The 20846-nt window shown below is 41.3% G+C and overlaps 1 protein-coding gene and 1 long non-coding RNA gene across 11 annotated transcripts in view; one reads left to right on the top strand and one right to left on the bottom strand.

Moving 5' to 3' along the window:
- The window catches only part of cobl (cordon-bleu WH2 repeat protein), a 294795-nt gene that overhangs the window by 151097 nt on the left and 122852 nt on the right, over nt 1–20846 (top strand). For all 10 annotated transcript variants that reach the window (XM_063043965.1, XM_063043967.1, XM_063043966.1 and 7 more), the window contains one exon: nt 16766–16945. In XM_063043965.1, coding sequence (XP_062900035.1) covers nt 16766–16945 — 180 coding nt within the window. The remainder of the gene's footprint in view (nt 1–16765; nt 16946–20846) is intronic.
- LOC134344344 (uncharacterized) overlaps nt 1–20846 on the bottom strand; it is a 35357-nt gene that overhangs the window by 822 nt on the left and 13689 nt on the right. The window lies entirely within an intron of this gene.

Below are 20846 nucleotides of genomic sequence, written 5' to 3'. Positions count from 1 at the left end.
GTGTTCCTTGGTCAGAGTCGATGTGACCTGGCAATTCCATCTAGAAATGTAATCTTTGTGTGTGGCAATGGCTTCTTTGCTGGAATAGCTTCCACTCATCTTGAAAACTTTCCCGCCATTACCAGTACATCCAAGTATCCTTGACACTTTGGCGAAGTAATGTAGCCTCTTGTAAAAGTGGACTAGGTGGGGCAAGAGTTCTTAATAATGGCAGCTTTTCCACTGCTCCCGGATTCATTTTCTGGCAGGTCATGCATCTTTCAAGCAATTGTCGACCCTTACCCTGATCTTTGGATTCCACCAGCATTGGGAGAATCTGTTGATCTTCCTTTTCACTCCAGTATGTTCTAGGGAGTGTATCTGCTGTGCCAGATAAGGAAGTAACGTAGTTATAGTTACCAGTCTTTGACTAGTGCCATATCTCCATGCTCCATCACTGTTTAACCTACAGCCAAGTCTGAGGGCAACTGTAGAACATCCATAAGTTCCTGTACTGTTTTGGCCATATTTGATTGGGGTTCCCACGACTGTAAGAAATCTCTTTCATCTCCATAAGTCTCCAAAGTCAGGAACAACTCCAAAAGCATACTGAGAATCAGGGTAGACATTAGTTGATCTTCCTTCTACTATATTCCAAGATTTAATCAGGGCTTTCAGTTCTGCCTGTTGTGCAGAGGTGCCAGGAGGCATGCTTCCTGATGCCAGCACTTGAGTTTCAGAAACAATGGCCCATTCAGCCATTTGATTTCCTTCCTCAATTGTTGAGGAGCCATTAGAGTATAGAATCAGATCTGGATTCATTCGAGGTGTTTCATCTTGCTTGCATCTTCATGGCATGTTGTTATCCTTGCAGAGTCATGGTCATCATAGTCTAAAAAGAATTCATTCCGATCAGTAAATTAGCATATAAGGTGACTGATTTTTGCTCTATTAAGGCAAGCAAGAGCTGTAGGAAGAGCTTAGTCATTTTTGAATTCAACAATATGTCCATTACTTCCAAGATTGCTTGTTGAAGTTGTACCATCAGATCAGGATCTCCTGATATTTGTGGGGCAGAGGACTGAACTTGTTGAGCTTGTACCTGTTGTTCATCTTGTTTCTATACCAACAACCTCTAGCCTAGCCTTTTACCAAAAAGTGACATTTTGTTTCAGTGAATTGGCCTGTGAGGTGTGGCTCAGACTGAGATTGCGTTGTGAACACGGTGAATTTCAATCCCGCTTTTTCTGTTGTGTTGACTCGCCTGCAGTAGCTGTGGCTGCTGACCAGCCAGCAACGACTGCTGACCCATGGTCAGTGGCTGTTGGTTAACAGGTAACTGACCCACCTGTAATGATCTTATTCAGATTTCGATGTCTCGTTACACTTGTTTGGCAGCTTGCATTAGTTTCCTAAATGGAACATCAGTTCCACTCCAATTCAGTTTTGTCAGCTTCACCATTTTAGCAATTTCTTGTTTCAAGCCATTCCTAAAAGTTGACTTCAAGGAACCATATGGAGAGTCCTCTATGTTATCCTTAATTATTCCTGGACCTCTGAGTAATATAACTACACTGTCCTGTAGCATTCGTAATTTAGAGAAACAACTTCAGAAGCCTTTTGCATGCAATCACCCACTTTCCTCCAATCCATCTGTATTAGTCCTGTTTTACCAACCACCTCATAATAGCATCCCAAACACCTTGTATATTTTGTTCACTATCTCCTTTGTTGTCGTCAAATCTATGAATCAAATGTCTGACTTGCTGAGAAGGCAATGTATTAGCCAAAATTTGGATCCTATCTTATGGGTGCAGTTTGTATATATTTTTAATACATTGAAGCTCAACCCAGGTCTTCAAACTTCCTTTTTTAGGATGTGGAATTTATTTGGACCATTTATCAATCATTTCCAGTTCAGGTGGCTGATGGAAAGCCCATCTGATGTTGCTGCTGGGCTTTCAGATGCTGCTTCAGTTAACTTTGAAGCTCCATGCATGCACTTTGATTCAAAGCTATTTATCATATTGTTTTTTCACTCATTAATTTAATGCAAAGATTTGCTGTTTAGACCTTTTCCTGTCTCTGCCATACTGTTTTTGTAGTTTATCAGTATTCTCTATCCTTTTCCACTTGTATAAACTTTTGCACTCATTCTTCCAAGTCATAAATTACGCTCTCCAGCTGACCACGCGTCCACTTAAACTCACAGATCTGTTTTTCTCATCCTACACACTCGTGCTTTCTTAACTATGATAATACTGACAGTTATTTCCTTTGCTGAAGACATTCCCTGGATCTTATCCCATACCTTCTCAATATCATGTAAAGACCACATTTCATTAGACTCAACATCAATGGTATATTTCATTGTATTTTTTTATTAATCTTATCAAATTGAGATGTTTTATTCAGGTAAGAACTCAAACCCTCGGTCATCTGTTCACAGGTAACTTATGGAAATTCAACTCCACCTTTTTCTTTAGTAGATTCCATGACTTTGGCTATTTCTATTTCATGTGGGTTCTTCCGAGTTCTTAAATCTTCATAACCGTCTGCTAACTATGCCAAAATTACTGGATACTGATGTTTTTGAACTAAGGTTCTTCAGAAGTCAAGAATGAGGCATAAAACTTGTTGCTTATGATCATTTTTATTAAGTGTTACAGGAACAAAGAAAAACAAAGAGAGAAGAAGGATTGGGGCAGAGAGAGAGAGAGAGAGAGCGAGAGAAAGGGAAAAATAAAGAACCCAAATGGTCTGGTCCTCTTATATCAAATGGCTGATAACACATGTTTCATTCAAATTTCATTGCTTAAATTAACCGATGAGATAGCCCCTATTCAATTAATGCCATAGCCACAATTGGAAATACTGAACAATTACTAGTATATAAGTGATTATATAAAAATACAAACACACAAAAGTAACTTAAACTGCAAGGAAAGTAACAATTATAAAGTCCAATCCAACACTGGTGAATACTGATGCAAAGAATTAATTTTGCACCTTGCACATCCTCTGGCTCCAGGCATAGATTCCATACTTTGTCCTTGGGTGATCCTTCTTCCCTCTAGTTATTCTCTTGTTTTTACTGTATGTGTAAAATGTCTTAGAATTCTCCTTAGACCAACTCACCAAGAACATTTCATGGCACCTTTTACCCCTCCTGATTCTCTATTTTAAGCTTTACCATGCTTCCTTTGTATTGCTCAAAGACTCTGTCCAATTTCAGCTTTCTAAACTTTTTGTGTGCTTCCTTTTTCTATATTTTACTAAATTCACAGCTCTCTGCATCCAATATTACAGAAACTTGCCATTTTTGTCTTTCTCATAGAAATATGCTGGTCCTGAATTCTGAGCAGATGGCCCTTAAGTGGCTCCCACATGTCAAATTTGAACTTGCTCAATAACAGCCATGGCAATCTACTCTCTTCCTTTCCTGTTGTAATTGGCTTCCCCAAATTAACACTTACCCCGAGCTCAAGTCTCAAAATTTTGAGTTATGATCACTATTCCAAAATGCTAAACCTTTGATCACCTAGATAATCTCATTTCCCATTACAAGGTGTAGAATGGCCCTTTCCTCGGTTGGGCTATCAACATACTATTTCAAGATACACTCTTGAGTTCACTTCACATTGAACATAGAACATAGAATAGTACAGCACAGCACAGGCCCTTCGGTCCACAATGTTGTGCCGACCCTCAAACCCTGCCTCCCATATAACCCCCCACCTTAAATTCCTCCATATACCTGTCTAGTAGTCTCTTAAATTTCACTAGTGTATCTGCCTCCACCACTGACTCAAGCAGTGCATTCCATGCACCAACCACGCTCTGAGTAAAAAACCTTCTTCCAATATCCCCCTTGAACTTCCCACTCCTTACCATAAAGCCATGTCCCCTTGTATTGAGCAGTGGTGCCCTGGGGAAGAGGCGCTGGCTATTCACTCTATCTATTCCTCTTAGTATCTTGTACACCTCTATCATGTCTCCTCTCATCCTCCGTCTCTCCAAAGAGTAAAGCCCTAGCTCCCTTAATATCTGATCATAATCCATACTCTCTAAACCAGGCAGCATCCTGGTAAATCACCTCTGTACCCTTTCCAATGCTTCCACATCCTTCCCATAGTGTCGTCTGCAAACTTGCCAACCCACCCCTCTAACCCCGCAACCAGGTTGTTAATAAAAATCTTGAAAAGTAGAGGTCCCAGAACAGATCCTTGTGGGACGCCACTAGTCACAATCCTCCAATCTGAATGTGCTCCCTCCACCACGACCCTCTGCTTTCTGCAGGCAAGCCAATTCTGAATCCACCTGGCCAAACTTCCCTGGATCCCATGCCTTCTGACTTTCTGAATAAGCCTACTGTGTGGAACCTTGTCAAATGCCTTACTAAAATCCATATAGACCACATCCACTACACTATCCTCATCTATATGCCTGGTCACCTCCTCAAAGAACTCTATCAGGTTTATTAGACACGGTCTGTCCTTCACAAAGCCATGCTGACTGTCCCTGATCAGACCATGATTCTCTAAATGCCCATAGATCATATCTCTAAGAATCTTTTCCAACAGCTTTCCCACCACAGACGTAAGGCTCACTGGTCTATAATTACCTGGACTATCCCTACTACTTTTTTTGAACAAGGGCACAACATTCACCTCCCTCCAATCCTCCAGTACCATTCCCGTGGACAACGAGGACATAAAGATCCTAGCCAGAGGTTCAGCAATCTCTTCCCTCGCCTCGTGGAGCAGCCTGGGGAATATTCCGTCAGGCCCCTGGGACTTATCCGTCCTAATGTATTTTAATAACTCCAACACCTTCTCTCCCTTAATATCAACATGCTCCAGAACATCAACCTCACTCATATTGTCCTCATTATCATCAAGTTCACTCTCATTGGTGAATACCAAAGAAAAGTATTCATTGAGGACCTCGCTCACTTCCACAGCCTCCAGGCACATCTTCCCACCCTTATCTCTAATTGGTCCTACCTTCACTCATGTCATCCTTTTGTTTTTCACATAATTGAAGAATACCTTGTGATTTTCCTTTACCCTACTCGCCAAGGCCTTCTCATGCCCCCTTCTTGCTCTTCTCAGCCCCTTCTTAAGCTCTTTTCTTGCTTCCCTATATTCCTCAATAGACCCATCTGATCCTTGCTTCCAAAACCTCATGTATGCTGCCTTCTTCCACCTGACTAGATTTTCCACCTCACTTGTCACCCATGGTTCCTTCACCCTACCATTCTTTATCTTCCTCACTGGGACAAATTTATCCTTAACATCCTGCAAGAGATCTCTAAACATTGACCACATGTCCATAGTACATTTCCCTGCAAAAACATCATCCCAATTCACACCCGCAAGTTCTAGCCTTATAGCCTCATAATTTGCCTTTCCCCAATTAAAAATTTTCCTGTCCTCTCTGATTCTACCCTTTTCCATGATAATGCTAAAGGCCAGGGAGCGGTGGTCACTGTCCCCCAGATGCTCACCCGCTGAGAGATCTGTGACCTGACCCGGTTCATTACCTAGTACTAGATCTAGTATGGCATTCCCCCTGGTCGGCCTGTCCACATACTGTGACAGGAATCTGTCCTGGACACACTTAACAAACTCTGCCCCATCACAACCCTTGGAACTAATCAGATGCCAATCAATATTATGGAAGTTAAAGCCACCCATGATAACAACTCTGTTATTTTTGCACCTTTCCAAAATCTTCCTCCCAATCTGCTCCTCTGTATCTCTGCTGCTACCAGGGGGCCTATAGAATACCCCCAACAGAGTAACTGCTCCCTTCCTGTTCCTGACTTCCACCCATCCTGACTGTGGGCAGCATGGATCAGTTGAGCTAAATGGTCTGCTTCCATGCTGTATTACTTTATCTCTCTGTTGAGAGCAACAAATTTTTAACCCATAGATTATATGAGGTTTATGGGAGCAGGTAAAAAAGTAGAGTTGAAGTGAAGATCAAGTCAAACTCAATCCTATCAAATGTCTGAATGGGCTGTATCACCTTCTGTTTCTTAAATAGGAATAACTGGGTGTTATGGGAATAATGTTTGTCTGGCATGTTGGATAAGCTCTCATTTTGTGGATGTAACAAGCTGATTCGTGGAAACAATATGTATAACTTTCCTTGATGTTACAGGGTATTTAATAAGCTTTTGTGGGGGAAATGTTGGTATATGAAATAAAATCTTGTAAATGGAGAATAACAAATCAGCAGGGATTTGAGGACCAGCTAAGTGTCACTTCCCTAAAATTGATGTACTGCATGCTGTGGGCCATGCACAGAAATCAAGTCAAAACAGCAAGGACAATCCTTACATGAGATGTCTGAGAGGGTTATCAACTCCTTTACAAACTTGAAATGTAAAGCCAAGCAGATCATCATGCAAGTTATTTTTATTCATCCAGTCAAGACTAAGACCATACAGTTGTTGACTAGCAACCAACCGCTGCACGTTCTCATAGTAAGTCCTACACATACCCCTGCCTGGCCTGTTAATTTTGCACATTGTTCGCTAATGACTGCAAGTCGGATGGTGAATAACTTACACGTGGTGGAGAGAGTTGCAAGTGTCCATATGCAGTTCTAGTCTGCCTTTTGACTACATTATAGTTTTTATTATAATGTGTTGCAATGTCTGGCTGCTGCAAAACAACAAATTTCACAACATATGCCAATGATATTAAACCTGATTCTGATATTTCACCTTGAACATCAACAGTCAGGTTAATTGGCTGATGGCCAAAAGCAAAGCTGCTGTTGGAATGTCACTAGTGGGATAAGAGAAACTCCCACTCAGAGAGAGCAACAGATCTGAACTTCAAAGGAGGGGCATCAGCAACCCTCACCATCTGCTAGACTGATTACTGAGCTGATGTGATAACTTCAAAATGTCTTTCAGTAAGGGAATCTTATATACAGTAGCAATAATCTACAGTAGATTTACACAAAGAATTAATATATAGAATGGTCAAAGCTTCAGCCACAGCACACCCACCTTGACTAGCTTCAGCTTAAACTACCATAGACCTTTGCTATTAGATACTGCACTATGGTATGAAAGTTGTGGCAAAGACCATGCCACTATATATGTGTTGGATAAATGGACACCAATTTCTGCAGAGAGTCATTTGCAGGACTAAAGTTGGATTTCCCTTGTTCCTAAAAATCTCACACAAACATGCTGGGTTACTGAGATAGAAAACAAGATTTTAATTCCATCGTGGCAGCTAGGAATGAAAAAAAAAACAACTTGCTTTGCACGTTTTATGGCCCTGCTAGAATATAGTACAAGTTCCTTCTGTTCTAAAGTCCAAGGATGTCCCAACCCACTAGACCACTACTATACTAAGATAAGGAATACCCACTATTCCATGCCCAGACCACACTTCTAATTATCCTCCATGATCTCCATCAGCTCAAGTGCACCACAAGGCTGTATGCTTAGCCCCCTGCTCTGCTTGCTTTACACATTTGACCGTATGGCTGAGCTTAGCTCCAATGCCATATTCAAGCTTGCTGATAACACCACTGTCATAGGCCGAATCAAAGGTGTTGATGAATCGGAGGAGATTGAAAATCTGGCTGAGTAGTGTCATAACAACAACTTCTTACTCAATGTCAGCAAGACCAAGGAACTGATTATGGACTTCATGAAAAGGAAGCCAGAGGTCCATGCGCCAGTCCTCTTTGAGGATCAGAGGTGGAGAGAGTTAGCAACTTTAAATCCCTAGCTGCTACTATTTCAGAGGACCTGTCCTGGACACAGCAGATAAGTGCAATTAGAAAGAAAGCACAGCAGCACCTCTACTACCTTAGGAGAATGCAGAGATTGAGCATGGCGTCTTAAACTATGACAAACTTCTATACATGTGAAGTGGAGTGTATATTGACTGGCTGCATCACAGTCTGGTATGGAAACACCAATGCAGTCGAATGGAAAATTCTACAAAAAGTAGTGGATAAGGCCCAGTCCATCATGGGTAAGCCCTCCCAACTATTGAGCGCATCTACTTGAAGTGTTGTCGCAGGAAAGCAGCATCCATCATCAGGGACCCTCTGCCACTGGAACATGCTTTCTTCTCGCTGCTGCCATCAGGTGGAAAGTGCAAGCATCTTTGGACTCGCATTACCAGCTTAGGGAACAGTTATTACCCCTCAACCATCAGGCTCTTAAACAAAGGGGATAACTTCACTGAACTTCACCTGTCCCATTGTTGATATGGTCCCACAACCAATGGACTCACTTTCAAGGAATCTTCATCTCATGTTATTGATATTTATTGCTTGTTTATTTATATTATTGTTTCTTCTTTTTGCATTTGCACAGTTTGTTGTCTTCTGCACTTTGGTTGAAAGCCCTAGTTTGACACTCGTTCACTGATTCTGTTATAGTTACTATTGTATAGACTTGTTGAGTATTCCCACAAGAAAATGAATCTTGGGGTTGTATATAGTGACATATATGTAGTTCGGTAACAAAATTTACTTTGAACTTTGAAATCAACCCCGCATCCATCACTTGTGCCAGCAGCTCATTCCACACTCTCCCTACCCTCTGAGTGAGGAAGTTTCCCCTCATGTTCCTCTTAAATTGGATCAGTCACGATGAAATGGTGGCTCAGACTCGATAGACCTAATGGCCTAATTCTGCTTCTATCTCTTATGGTCTTAAACATTTCACCTTTCACCCTTAACCCATGACCTCTAGTTGTAGTCTCACCCAACCTCAGTGGAAAAAGCCTGTTTGCATTTACCCTATCTGCACTCCTCACAATTTTGTACACTGTATCTCCATCAAATCTTCCCACAATCTATTCAACATTTCCCTATAAATCAGATCCTCAAGTCCTGTAAACATCTTTGTAAATTTTCTCTGCACTCCTAATTACATCTTTCTTGTAGGTAGGTGACCAAAGCTACACATAATTCTCCAAGTTAGGCCTCACTGATGTCTTACACAATTTCAACATAACATCTCAACTTCTGCACTCAGTGCATTAATTTATAATGGCTAATGTGCTTTTTTTATGATCCCATCTACTTGTGATGCCATTTTCAATGAATTATGGATCTGTATTCCCAGATCCCTCTGTTCTACTGCACTCCTCAGTGCTCTACTGCTCACTGTGTAAAGCCTGGTTGGTCCTCCCAAAGAGCAACACCTCACACTTGTATGCATTAAGTTCCATCTGCAATTTTTCCAGCTGGTCCAGGCCTCAGTTCAGATGCAAGCTTTGATAGTCTACCTCACTATCCACTACACCCCTAATCTTGATGTCATCTACAAGTTTGCTGATGCAGTTTACCACATTATCATCCAGAACATTGATATAGATGATAAACAATAATGCACCCAGCACTAATCCCTGTGGCACACCTCTAGTCACAGGCCTCCATTCAGTGAGGCAACCACGCATTGGCTTCTTCTGTGAAGCCAATGTCTAATCCAATTTACTACCTCATCTTGAGTGCCATGTGACTGAATCTTTTTGACCAACCTCCCATGTGGGACCTTGTCCAAGGCCTTGCTGAAGTCCATGTAAACAATATCCACTGCCTTGTCTTCATCAACTTCCTCAAAAATATCTATAAGATAAGCTGGACATGACTTAACCACACAAAGCCATGTTGACTCCCTAATTAGTCTCTGTCTATCCAAAAACTTATATATTCGGACCCTAGAATACAGGTTTCCCCCGCCATCCGAAGGTAGAGCGTTCCTATGAAGCGGTTCGTAAGCCGAAATGTCGTAAAGCGAAGAAGCAATTACTATTTATTTATATGGGAAAATTTTGTGAGTGTTCGCAGACCCAAAAATAACCTACCAAATCATGCCAAATAACGCATAAAACCTAAAATAACAGTAACATATGGTAAAAGCAGGAATGATATGAGAAATACACATCCTATATAAAGTAGAAATACTTTCCCACAATCATTACTGCACTGTTCTCTGAAGCGAAAATCTCACGCAAGCGCTGTTGGCAAAAACACTCTCTCCAGTAACCTTTAAGCTATGAAGCTGCCAAATCAGACCAAATAACTCGTAAAAATACACAGCCGATATAAAGTAGAAATAATATATGTGCAGTGTACTATCACCTACCGGAGTCGGGAAGACAGCACCGAGCACACTGATGATGGTGTGTTAGACTGAGTCGTCGCAGGTTGGCTGGTGCAGTGGCCCCCACCCTCCAGGCCGCCGACTGATACATTGCCGTGAAGCAGGGGTCCAGTGGTAGCTAGGAGGTACACAGCACATCTTTAAGAAAGAAGCCGAAATAAACATGCTAATTAATTAGGTGCCGCCCGACATGTAATTGTCGGCCCAGATCAGAGACGACACAATTGGAAATCGGCACTGATCTGGGCCGACAATTACGTGGCGGGCGGCACCTAATTAATTAGCATGTTTATTTCAGCTTTTTTCTTAAAGGTGTGTTTTGTATCTCCGGGCTACTGCTGCATTCCCCGCGAATCGGTACAGTATCTGTCCGTGGTCTGGGTGTTGGGGTGGTGAGACACAGGGGTGTCACCTCGTCGTCTGTTTCCATTAGAGCAGGCAGCTCATCTTCTCCTATGACTGCCCACCTCGATGTCAAAGGTTGAGGTTCGTCGTCTGCTGTGGCTGATGTGGAAGGCTTGCTTGACTGCTGAGCCTCGCGCATTTTTCTATCATACAGTTCTTTGTAAGGCCTCAAACCATCTTGCAAATATCCCCTAAACCTACGTACCCTTTCAAAATTAAAGTCGTACTTTATCATTGCAGCGAAAATTTCACGTAGTTGCTTCACTTTCGCTACTGCATTCGGTTTCGATTGTTATCCTTTCCTCATCCAATTGCATCAGCTCTTCATCTATCAGTTCTTGGTCATGGGATGCCAAAACCTCTTCAACATCATCTTCGTCAACTTCCACAAGCCAAACTCACTTTGTCCTTACTTCGTTCACCACGATCGAAACGCTTAATTATGTCTAGTTTTATGCTAAGTGTAACACCCTTACGTGCTCTTTCGGGCTTTTCCAATACCTCAGAACTCATCTTGCAAACGGCTGCTCACAGGCACGTGTTAAAGCAATGCCATTCCGAATCTGGGGGAGAGCGGCTGCCCAGGGCATGTGCTGCCATTTATCGTGCGCTGATTTTTTTCGTAACAGTGAAAACACCTTCTGAAAACGAAAACAGGGTACTAATGTAGGTAACACACATCAAAGTTGCTGGTGAACGCAGCAGGCCGGGCAGCATCTCTAGGAAGAGGTACAGTCGACGTTTCAGGCCGAGACCCTTCATCAGGACAAAGGGTCCTGACGAAGGGTCTGGGCCTGAAACGTCGACTGTACCTCTTCCTAGAGATGCTGCCCGGCCTGCTGCGTTCACCAGCAACTTCGATGTGTGTTGCTTGAATTTTCAGCATCTGCAGAATTCCTAGTGTTTACTAATGTAGGTCTTTCGTAACAGTGAGGTTTCATAAAGCGAACGTTCGAAAAGCGGGGGACACCTGTACCTTCCAATTACTTTCCCGCTGTTGATGTTTGGCCCTCCGGCCTATAATTTCCTGGCTTATTTTTAGAGCCTTTCTTAAACAGTGGAACAACATTAGGAATCCTCCAATTCTCTGACATGTCACCCTTAGCTAAGGATGTTTTAAATATCTCTGCTAGGGCCCCTACAATTTCTGCACTAGCCTCCCACAGGGCCCTAGGGAACACCTGGTCAGGCCCTGGTGATTCATCTGTACTAAAATGCCTCAAAACAGCAAAAATCTCCTCCTCTGTAATCCGTATAGTGTCCATGACCTCGCTGCAGCATTGCCTCACACCTTTAGACTCTGTCCATTTCCTGAGTAAACACAGATGCAAAACTTCCATTTAAGATCTCCGCCATTTCTTTCAATTCATTGCAATGATTACCATTCTGTTCTTCCAGAGGATTGTTTTGTCCCTTGCTTTTCTTTTGCTCTTAATATATTTGTAAAAGCCCTTAGGATTCTTCTTCACCTTGTCTGCTAGAGCAACCTCATGTTTTCTTTTAGCCGTCCGATTTCCTTCTTAAGTGTTTTCAGGTATTTCTTATACCCCTCAAGCACTTCGTTTGTTCCTGCCTGTCTATACCTAGTATGCACCTCCTTCTTTTAATTAACCAGGGCCTCAATACCTCTCCCAGAAGCCAAGTTGCTATAAGCCTGCTATTCTTGCCTTTCATTCTGACAGGCATATACACTCTCCATACTCTCAAAATTTCACTTTTTAAATGCCTCCCACTTACCAAGAACATGTTTGCTAGAAACAACCTATCCCAATCTACGCTTGCCAGATCCTTTCTGATACAATCAAAATTGGCCTTTCTCCAATTTAGAATCTCAGCCCGAGGACCAGACCTGTGCTTTTACATAATTACCTTGAAACCAATGACATTATGCTCATGAGATGCAGTGTTCCCCTACACATGCTTTGGTCACCTGCTTTTTCTCATTCCTTAAAGGGAGATCCAGTATCACACTCTTTCGTTGGGACATCTATGTACTGATTAAGGAAACTTCCCTGAATATATTTGATAAATTCTTTCCATCCAGCCCTTTCACAGTATGTGAGTCCCAGTCAATAAGTGGAAGATTAAAGTCACCTGCTATTCAACCTCATGTTTCTTGCAGCAGTCTGTGATCAAAGTACAAATTTGCTTCTCTGAACCTCACAGACTGTTGGGTAGTCTATTATATAATCCCTTTAATGTGGTCATACATTTTTATTCCTTAGTTCTACCCATAAACCCTCACTAAATAAGCTCTCTAATCTGTTTTAACTGAGCACAGCTGTGACATTTTCCCTGACTAGTAATTCCACCCCTCCTGCTTTAATCCCTGCTGCTCTGTCATGTCTACAACAATGGAACCCCTGGAAAATTGAGCTGCCTCTCCAGCAACCAAGTCTCATTAATGGCTATAATGTCATAATTCCACATACTAATCCATGCCTTGGGCTTATCTGCTTTCCTACAATATTCCTTGCATTGAAATATACGCAGCTGAGAACATTAGTCCCACCATGCTTTTGATTCCCTGACTTTGTATGTAGGCTTAACAACATCTTTCTCCACAACCTCTCCACTATCTGTTCTGGTACTCTGGTTTAATCCCCATGCAGTTAACAAATCTTTCTGATAGGATATTAGTCCCCCTCCAGTTCAGGTGTAAACTGTCCCTTACCTTTAGGTCCCACCTTCCCTGAAAGAGACCCCAATGACTGAAAAACCTGAAGCTCTTCCTCCCGCACCAGCTCTTGTGCCATAGGTTAAACTGTACAATCTTAGTTTCTGGCCTCACTGGCATGTGACACGAGTAGCAATCCTGAGATCACAGCCCTGGAGGTTCCGTTCATTAACTTAGCACCTAACTTCCTGAACTTACTTTGCAGGACCTTGGCGCCCATCCTATGCCTGTCATTGGTATCAATGTGGCCCACAACCTCTGGCTGCTCACCCTCTCACTTAAGAATACTGTGGACTTGATCAGAGATTCCCTGATCCTGGCATAGGGGAGGAAACAATCCATTCAGAAATATCATTCGCATCCTCAGAACCTCCTTTCTGTTCCCCTAACCAACGAATCCCCTATCGAAATTTGAGAAAGAGAAACTAAATTCCAATGTGTTAGTATGTCAGTGAAATGAAGGAAATTACAATGGCATGAGAGGGGAACTGGCCAAAGTTGACTGGAAAGGGACACTAGCAGGAAAGACAGCAGAGCAGAAATGGCTGGAGTTTCTGCAGAAAATGAGGGAAGTGCAAGACAGATATATTCCAAATCAGAAGAAACTTTTGAATGGAAGAAGGACACTACCATGGCTGACAAGCAAAGTCAGAGCCAAAGTAAAAGCAAAAGAGAGGGCATACAAGGAAGCCAAAGCTAATGGGAAGATAGAGGATTGGAAAGCTTTTAAAAACTAGCAGAAGGAAACTAGGAAGGTCATTAGGAAGGAAAATCTGAATTATTAAAGGAAGCTGGTGATTAATATCAAAGAAGATACTGAAAGCTTTTTTAATTATAAAAAGGGTAAAAGTTGAGGGTAGATATAGGACCAATTGAAAATGACACTGGAAATATTGTAATGAGAGACACAGAGATGGCAGAGGAACTGAATGTGTATTTTCTGACAGTCTTCGCAGTGGAAGACATCTGCAATATACTAAACATTCAAGAGTATCAGGGAAGTGAAGCATGTGCAGTGAAAATTACAACTGAGAAGGTGCTCAGGAAGCTTCATGGTCTGAGGGTGGATAAATTTCCTGAACCTGATGGAATGCACTCTCGGGTTCTGAAGGAAGTTGCTGGAGAGATTGTGGAGGCATTGACGATGATTTTTCAAGAATCAATAGATTCTGGCATTGTTCCGGATGACTGAAAAATTGGAAGTGTTACTCCGCTATTTAAGAAGGGTGGGAGGCAGCAGATTAGCCTGATATCAGTGGTTGGGAAGCTGTAAGAATCAATGGTTAGGGATGAGATTATGGAGTACCTGGAGGCACATGACAAGATAGGCCAAAGCCAGCATGGTTTCCTTAAAGGAAAATCCTGCCTGACTAACCTACTGCAATTTTTTGAGGAAATTACAAGCAGGGTAGACAAAGGAGATGCAGTAGATGTGCTGTACTTGGATTTTCAGAAGGTCTCTGACGAGGTGTCGCACATGAGGCTGCTTAGCAAGATAAAAGCCCATGGAATTACAAGTAAGTTACTAGCATGGGTGGAGCATTTGCTGATCAACAGAAAACAGAGAGTGGGAATAAAGGGAATCCTCTACTGGCTGGCTGCCAGTTATCAGTGGAGTTCCACAGGGGTCGGTGTTGGGACAACTGCTTTTTATGATGTATGTCAATGATTTGGATTATGGGATTAATGGATTTGTGGCTAAATTTTCCAATGATACAAAGATAGGTGGAGGAGCGGGTAGTGTTGAGGAAATAGACAGCCTGCAGAGAGACTTAGATAGTTTAGGGGAATGGGCAAAGAAGTGGCAAATGAAATACAATGTTGGAAAGTGTATGGTCATGCATTTTGATGAAGAAATAAATGGGCAGACTATGATTTAGATGGGGAAAGAATTCAAAATGCAAAGATGCAAAGGGACTTGGGAGTCCTTGTGCAGGAAACCCTAAAGGTTACCCTCCAGGTTGAGTCAGTGGTGAAGAAGGCGAATGCAATGTTGGCATTCATTTCTAGAGGTATAGAATATAAGAGCAGGGATGTGATGTTGAGGCTCTATAAGGCACTCGTGAGACCACACTTGGAGTATTGTGTGCAATTTTTGGCTCCTTATTTTAGAAAGGATATACTGACACTGGAGAGGGTTCAGAGAAGATTCACGAGAATGATTCCAGGAATGAAGGGGTTACCATATGAGGAACATCTGGCAGCTCTTTGGCTGTAATCCCTGGTGTTCAGGATAATAAGGGGGGGATCTCATAGAAACATTCCAAATGTTTAAAGGCCTGAACAGATTAAATATGGCAAAGTTATTTCCCATGGTAGGGGAGTCTAGGACAAGAGGGCACGACTTCAGGATTGAAGGAGGTCTATTTAGAACAGAGATGTGGAAAAATTACTTTAGTCAGGGGATGGTAAATTTATGGAATTTGTTGCCATGAGCGGTTGTGGAGGCCAAGACACTGGGTGCATTTAAGGCAGAGATAGATAGGTTCTTGATTAGCCAGGGCATCAAAGGGTATGGGGAGAAGGCAGGGGAATAGGGATGACTGGAAGAATTGGATCAGCCCATGACTGAATGGCAGAGCAGACTCAATGGGGTGAATGGCCTACTTCTCCTATACCTTATGGTCATATGGCTATAGCTTGCCTCTTCCCCGCCCCACACTCCTCTGAACCACAGAGACAGACTCAGTGCTAGAGATCCTCTCGCTGCGTTCCTCCCTGGTAGGTCATCCCCCTGACAGTATCCAAAGTGGTACAGATATACTTATTATTGAGGGGAACCGCCACAGGGGTACTCTGCACTGGCTGGCTATTCCCTTTCCCTGTCCTGACAGTCACCCAGGTGCCTGCCTTCTGTAACTTAGATGTGAATACCTCCCTGTAGCTCCTATCTGTCTCCTCCTATTCATCTGAATGTGTCAAAGGTCATCGAGCTGCAGCTCCAGTTCCTTAACATGATCTCTAAGGAGATGCAGCTCAATGCACCTTGTGCATATGTCGTTATCGTGGAGTCTGGAGAAATTTTTTGGATGTTCTGAAGAAATGAATGGATGTGAGAATGTTGCAGGAAAATGGCATTCAGATTAAAGTCCAGCCACGATTTGATGAATGGAAAGAGTAGACTCTAAAGGCCAGTTGGCCTGTACCTGCTACATTCTCTTAAAAGGGGTAGATACAATTCACCTGGACCATGGATTCTACTTAGTGAGAAAGTGAGAGGATGGTAAGAACAAATTTGCACAGGGAAGGGCACCAAGACTGTCAAGCCAAATGACAGTGATATCAGTTGAGAGAGAGTAGTGAAGGCCTATTAATTGAGAATGATCCATCTGGTGAGTATGTAATTTGTGGAAGATGAATGAATCTCCTTATTCAAATATTATTTACATGGGTGAAATATTGACTCAGTTTTCTCTATCTTGAGAAACTACTTGTGACACTTTCTGATTTTGTTTCCAATTTCCAGCAAAAGAGTTAAAATATTTTTGAAATAACAGATTGAATAAACTTTTTTTAGTAAATCACTTATCTTTCCATTTCAATGGCAGGGCTATTCATCTCTTCCCTCCACACCAAATGTAAATGCACGATCAGTCGCTTTGAATCCATCATTATCTGTTAACAATGTTGCAAGAACGTTGGACGTAAAGAAACGGAGAGCACCAGCCCCACCATCAGCTTCTCCAGAACATACAAATGTGAAACGTGTGGAGGACGGTGCACAAGAGGTATTAATGCATTGTTATATAGTACAGAACTAATCCCTTATTCTACCATACAGTATTTCTGCTGACCATGAAGTATCATCTGTACAAATCCCATTTATTAACATTTGACCCCTGGAAAATTTTTAAGTTACTTTTAAGTAAATAATTATCCAGGCTTGTTTGACACTGCTTTAACTTTGTGATATGCACTTTGAGCACAATAAATGTAAGTTATTGCAAAAAATAAAGTGCTATTAAATATTCAAGAGACATTAGGTTTAAAGAAGTAATTTGAAATTTTCTGTGCTATGAAGCAGAAGGTCGTAAAATCAGAAAAGCAGGAGGTTTTACGCACTTACTCCTCTTCGAATCATCAATTGGTGGAAAGTCTAGAATAAAGATGTACAAATTTGAGACAGAACCACAAGCAGTAATGGAAGTAGAATAGTGGATAGATTCCGATTTGAAGATGTATTTTAAAATAGAATGGCTATGTATCCTATGCATAGCTCAGTAAGGAAACAATATAGAAATATGAATTTTGCATTTAAGTTAAATTTAACTTAGGATATGCTCTGCAGTCTGTATTTTTCAAACCTTCTAGAAGGGGCCCTCCAAAGCCCAAAGGGATCATAATCTAAATTTTCTCAATTGAAAATAGATGAAATGTTTTTCAGATCTTTGTTTTTGAGGTACTAAATAATTGGGTAGTCTACCTCAAATTCAAAGAGAATTTGAAAAATTGAGCACCAAGTTTCTGTGGTAGCCTGGCCTCAATTTAAAGCAGTTAGATAAATATATGCAAGAGAAAGATCCAAGTTTCATGAGATACCAAGAAAACGCCTTGAGTATGTTTATAGAGGCTGTTTATGATAACTAGAAATATTTTCTTTTGTATACTTCTTAGCGAACAGATAAAAACTTATAACAGTTTTTGCTAATGTTTGAAGACAAAATATATTACCCTGGCCATGGCATCATTGGGCCTTGTTTGAACACTTTGGACGGTGGCGGGGCGGGGGGCGGGGTGCGGTATGGCACATTTGGCTTTTAAATTTATTTCAAATTTGACAAATATGGGGACACTAATATGTAGCATTGTGTGGGAACTTGCATGAAAAAATCTGAAATACTTCATGTGGGATAAATGCATAATTGTTGACAAGGTAGCCATTGAAGCATTAGGTTGAATATTGCAAGGTCTTGGATGACAATAATAAATCAGAGGGTGGTGCTGCTTTAGTACTAACTGGAGATTTTTGTTAAATATGATCAGTAACTCCATGAGGTACTAAAGCAGATAAATTGAAAGCCTCTATTACAGCCACAAGATTATCAGTTCAAAACCACATACAATTGAGGCTACTAAATGACTGCTATTGAGGAAAATGTCTACATCCCCTGGATAACAGGTATCTTATCTGATCTGAAGGGTCTTGGACCGAAACGTCGACTGTACTCTTTTCCATAGATGCTGCCTGGCCTGCTGAGTTCCTCCAACAGTTTGTATGTGTTGCTTGGATTTCCAGCATCTGCAGATTTTCTCTTGTTTTTCTTTTAAGTGACTTCAGTTTCCTGTTCTGTGAAATTCTCCTAATTTCTCCTAATTTCTCCTAATTTTGCTGTGAAATCACCAGCTTAACCAGGACAATAACCAAAAGTTGTTGGTCTTGATCAGTTGCTCCGAATTTGGAGCATAAAATGATCTATGCAGTTTTACACAATATTCAAAAGTATCCTGAAGCATTTACTGTAAATATTGAAATTAAGTAAATTTGCTCATTGTGCATAGGTGTAAGTATATATTTATATGTTGTAATTTTTGCATTCAAATTTTGTTCAGTGTGTATGATTTTATTGGTAACTTTAGTTAAACTGTATATTTTTAAACTCCTTAATTATATTTAATGTAATTATGTTATCCATAGAATAATTATGTATTTAAGCTCAGTTTTGTTTTGCTTACTAGGAATGTTGTAATATCTGTATGCATGGGAAAATTGCAAACATCACAGAGATTAGAGGAAGGTGGGGAGAGTAGGAATTTGTTCACTGAAAGGAGAAATCGATATTCATGCTTTCAGGTTGGAGGTACTCAGATGGAATATAAGGTGTTGCTCCTGGTAGATCTCTTCTGATATTCACAGAGCCTCAACATTCCTCCTGTAATGGGGCGGCCAAAGAGCCACACAATCTTCCAAGTGCAGGGTAACCAAACTTTTATGTAACTGCAAAATCACTTCCTGACTACTGTACTCAAGGCACTGACCAATGAAGGCAAGGATGCCATGTGCTTTCTTCACCACGCTATCTAATCATATGTCCACTTTCAGTGTGCTTTGGACTCAGATCCCAAGATCCCTCTGTACATTAATACTGTTAAAGGTCCTTCAATAACTGTCCACTCACCCTTATATTAAGCCTCCTGAAGTACAACGCATCATTCTTGCTTGGGTTAAAGATTATCAGCTATTTTTCCACCCATATCTTTGACAGCCCTCTACACTGTTCACAATGCCACCAATCTTTGTGCTTTCCGTAGATTTACTAACCCACCATCTACATTTACATACAAGTCATGGATATATATACACCATAAACAACAGGGAAACCAGCAAGTATGTAGTTTTCCAAGTGTGTATAGTGATATCCAAATGCAATGGACATCTTGATCTCACTTGGCCAAATCTTCTGCCAATAAATTTATTAGTATTTCCTTAAGCAAAGTATGTCTGCCTCAGCAGTTGACGCTACTGTTTTAAATGGGTGAATTTCAAATGCAATGTCTACAGCATGCTAATAGGATTATATAGCAAGTGTAGCACACATTAATTAGAGAATTAAAATTTGTTTCAGCTTGGTTGTCAACTAATTTTACCTGACACACAGCAGAGGAAAAGGAAGTGTTCATCATATATTCAAAGTTCAAAGTACATTTATTATCAAAGTATGTATATTTTATACAACCTTGAGATTCATCTCCTTACAGGCAGCTCAATAGAACCCATTAAAAAGACCATCAAACCTAATATGCAAAAAAATAAATCATGCAGACACTAAAAATTAAGCAAATGACATTCAGAACTAAAGTTTATGAAAGTGAGTTCACAGCTGCGAAGCCAGTCACAGCCAATCCAGGATTCCATTGGTTGCAGTTCTTTCTGGATTATATAAAACATAGAAGCAGAATTAGGCCATTCAGCCCATTCTGCTCCATCATTTTATCATGGCTGATCCATTTCCCTCTCAACTCTATTCTCCTGCCATCTCCCCATAACCCTTCATGCCCTGAATAATTAACCTCTATCAACCTCTACCTTAAATGCACCCAGTGATCTGGCTTCCACAGCCACCCGTGGCAATGAGTTCCACAGATTCCCCACCCTTTGGCTAAAGAAATTCCTCCTCATTTCTTTTCTAAATGGGCATCCCTCTGTTCTGAGGATGTGCCCTCTGGTCGGAGACTCCCCAGTAAAAGGAAATATCCTCTCCACATCCATTCTGTCTAGGTTTTTCAACGTTTGATTGGTTTCAATGAGATCCCCCCCTCCCACTTATTTTTCTAAATTTCAGCAAGTACAGGCCTAGAGTCTTCAATTGCTGGTCATATGATAAGCCTTTCATTCCCAGAATCATTATTGCGAACCTCCTCTGAACCCTCTCCAATGTCAGCACTTCTTAAGTACACCACTAGCCACTAGCAGCCAATTTAAAAAGGTTCACTTTATTCCCATTCTACTTCCTTATTGCCAATCAGCCAATGCTAATATCTTTCCTGTAAAGCCATCCTATCTTGCTTAGCAGCCTTATGTGTGGCACCTTGTTAAAGGCCCTCTGAAAATCCAGGTACACAACATCCACCTATTCTTCTTTGACCATCCTGCTTGTTATTTCTTCAACAATTACAGGTTTCCCTTAAGGA

This window comes from Mobula hypostoma, chromosome 3, assembly GCF_963921235.1.
Source record: "Mobula hypostoma chromosome 3, sMobHyp1.1, whole genome shotgun sequence".
NCBI classification, from domain to species: domain Eukaryota; kingdom Metazoa; phylum Chordata; class Chondrichthyes; order Myliobatiformes; family Myliobatidae; genus Mobula; species Mobula hypostoma.
This window is presented reverse-complemented; position numbering and strand designations above follow the sequence as displayed.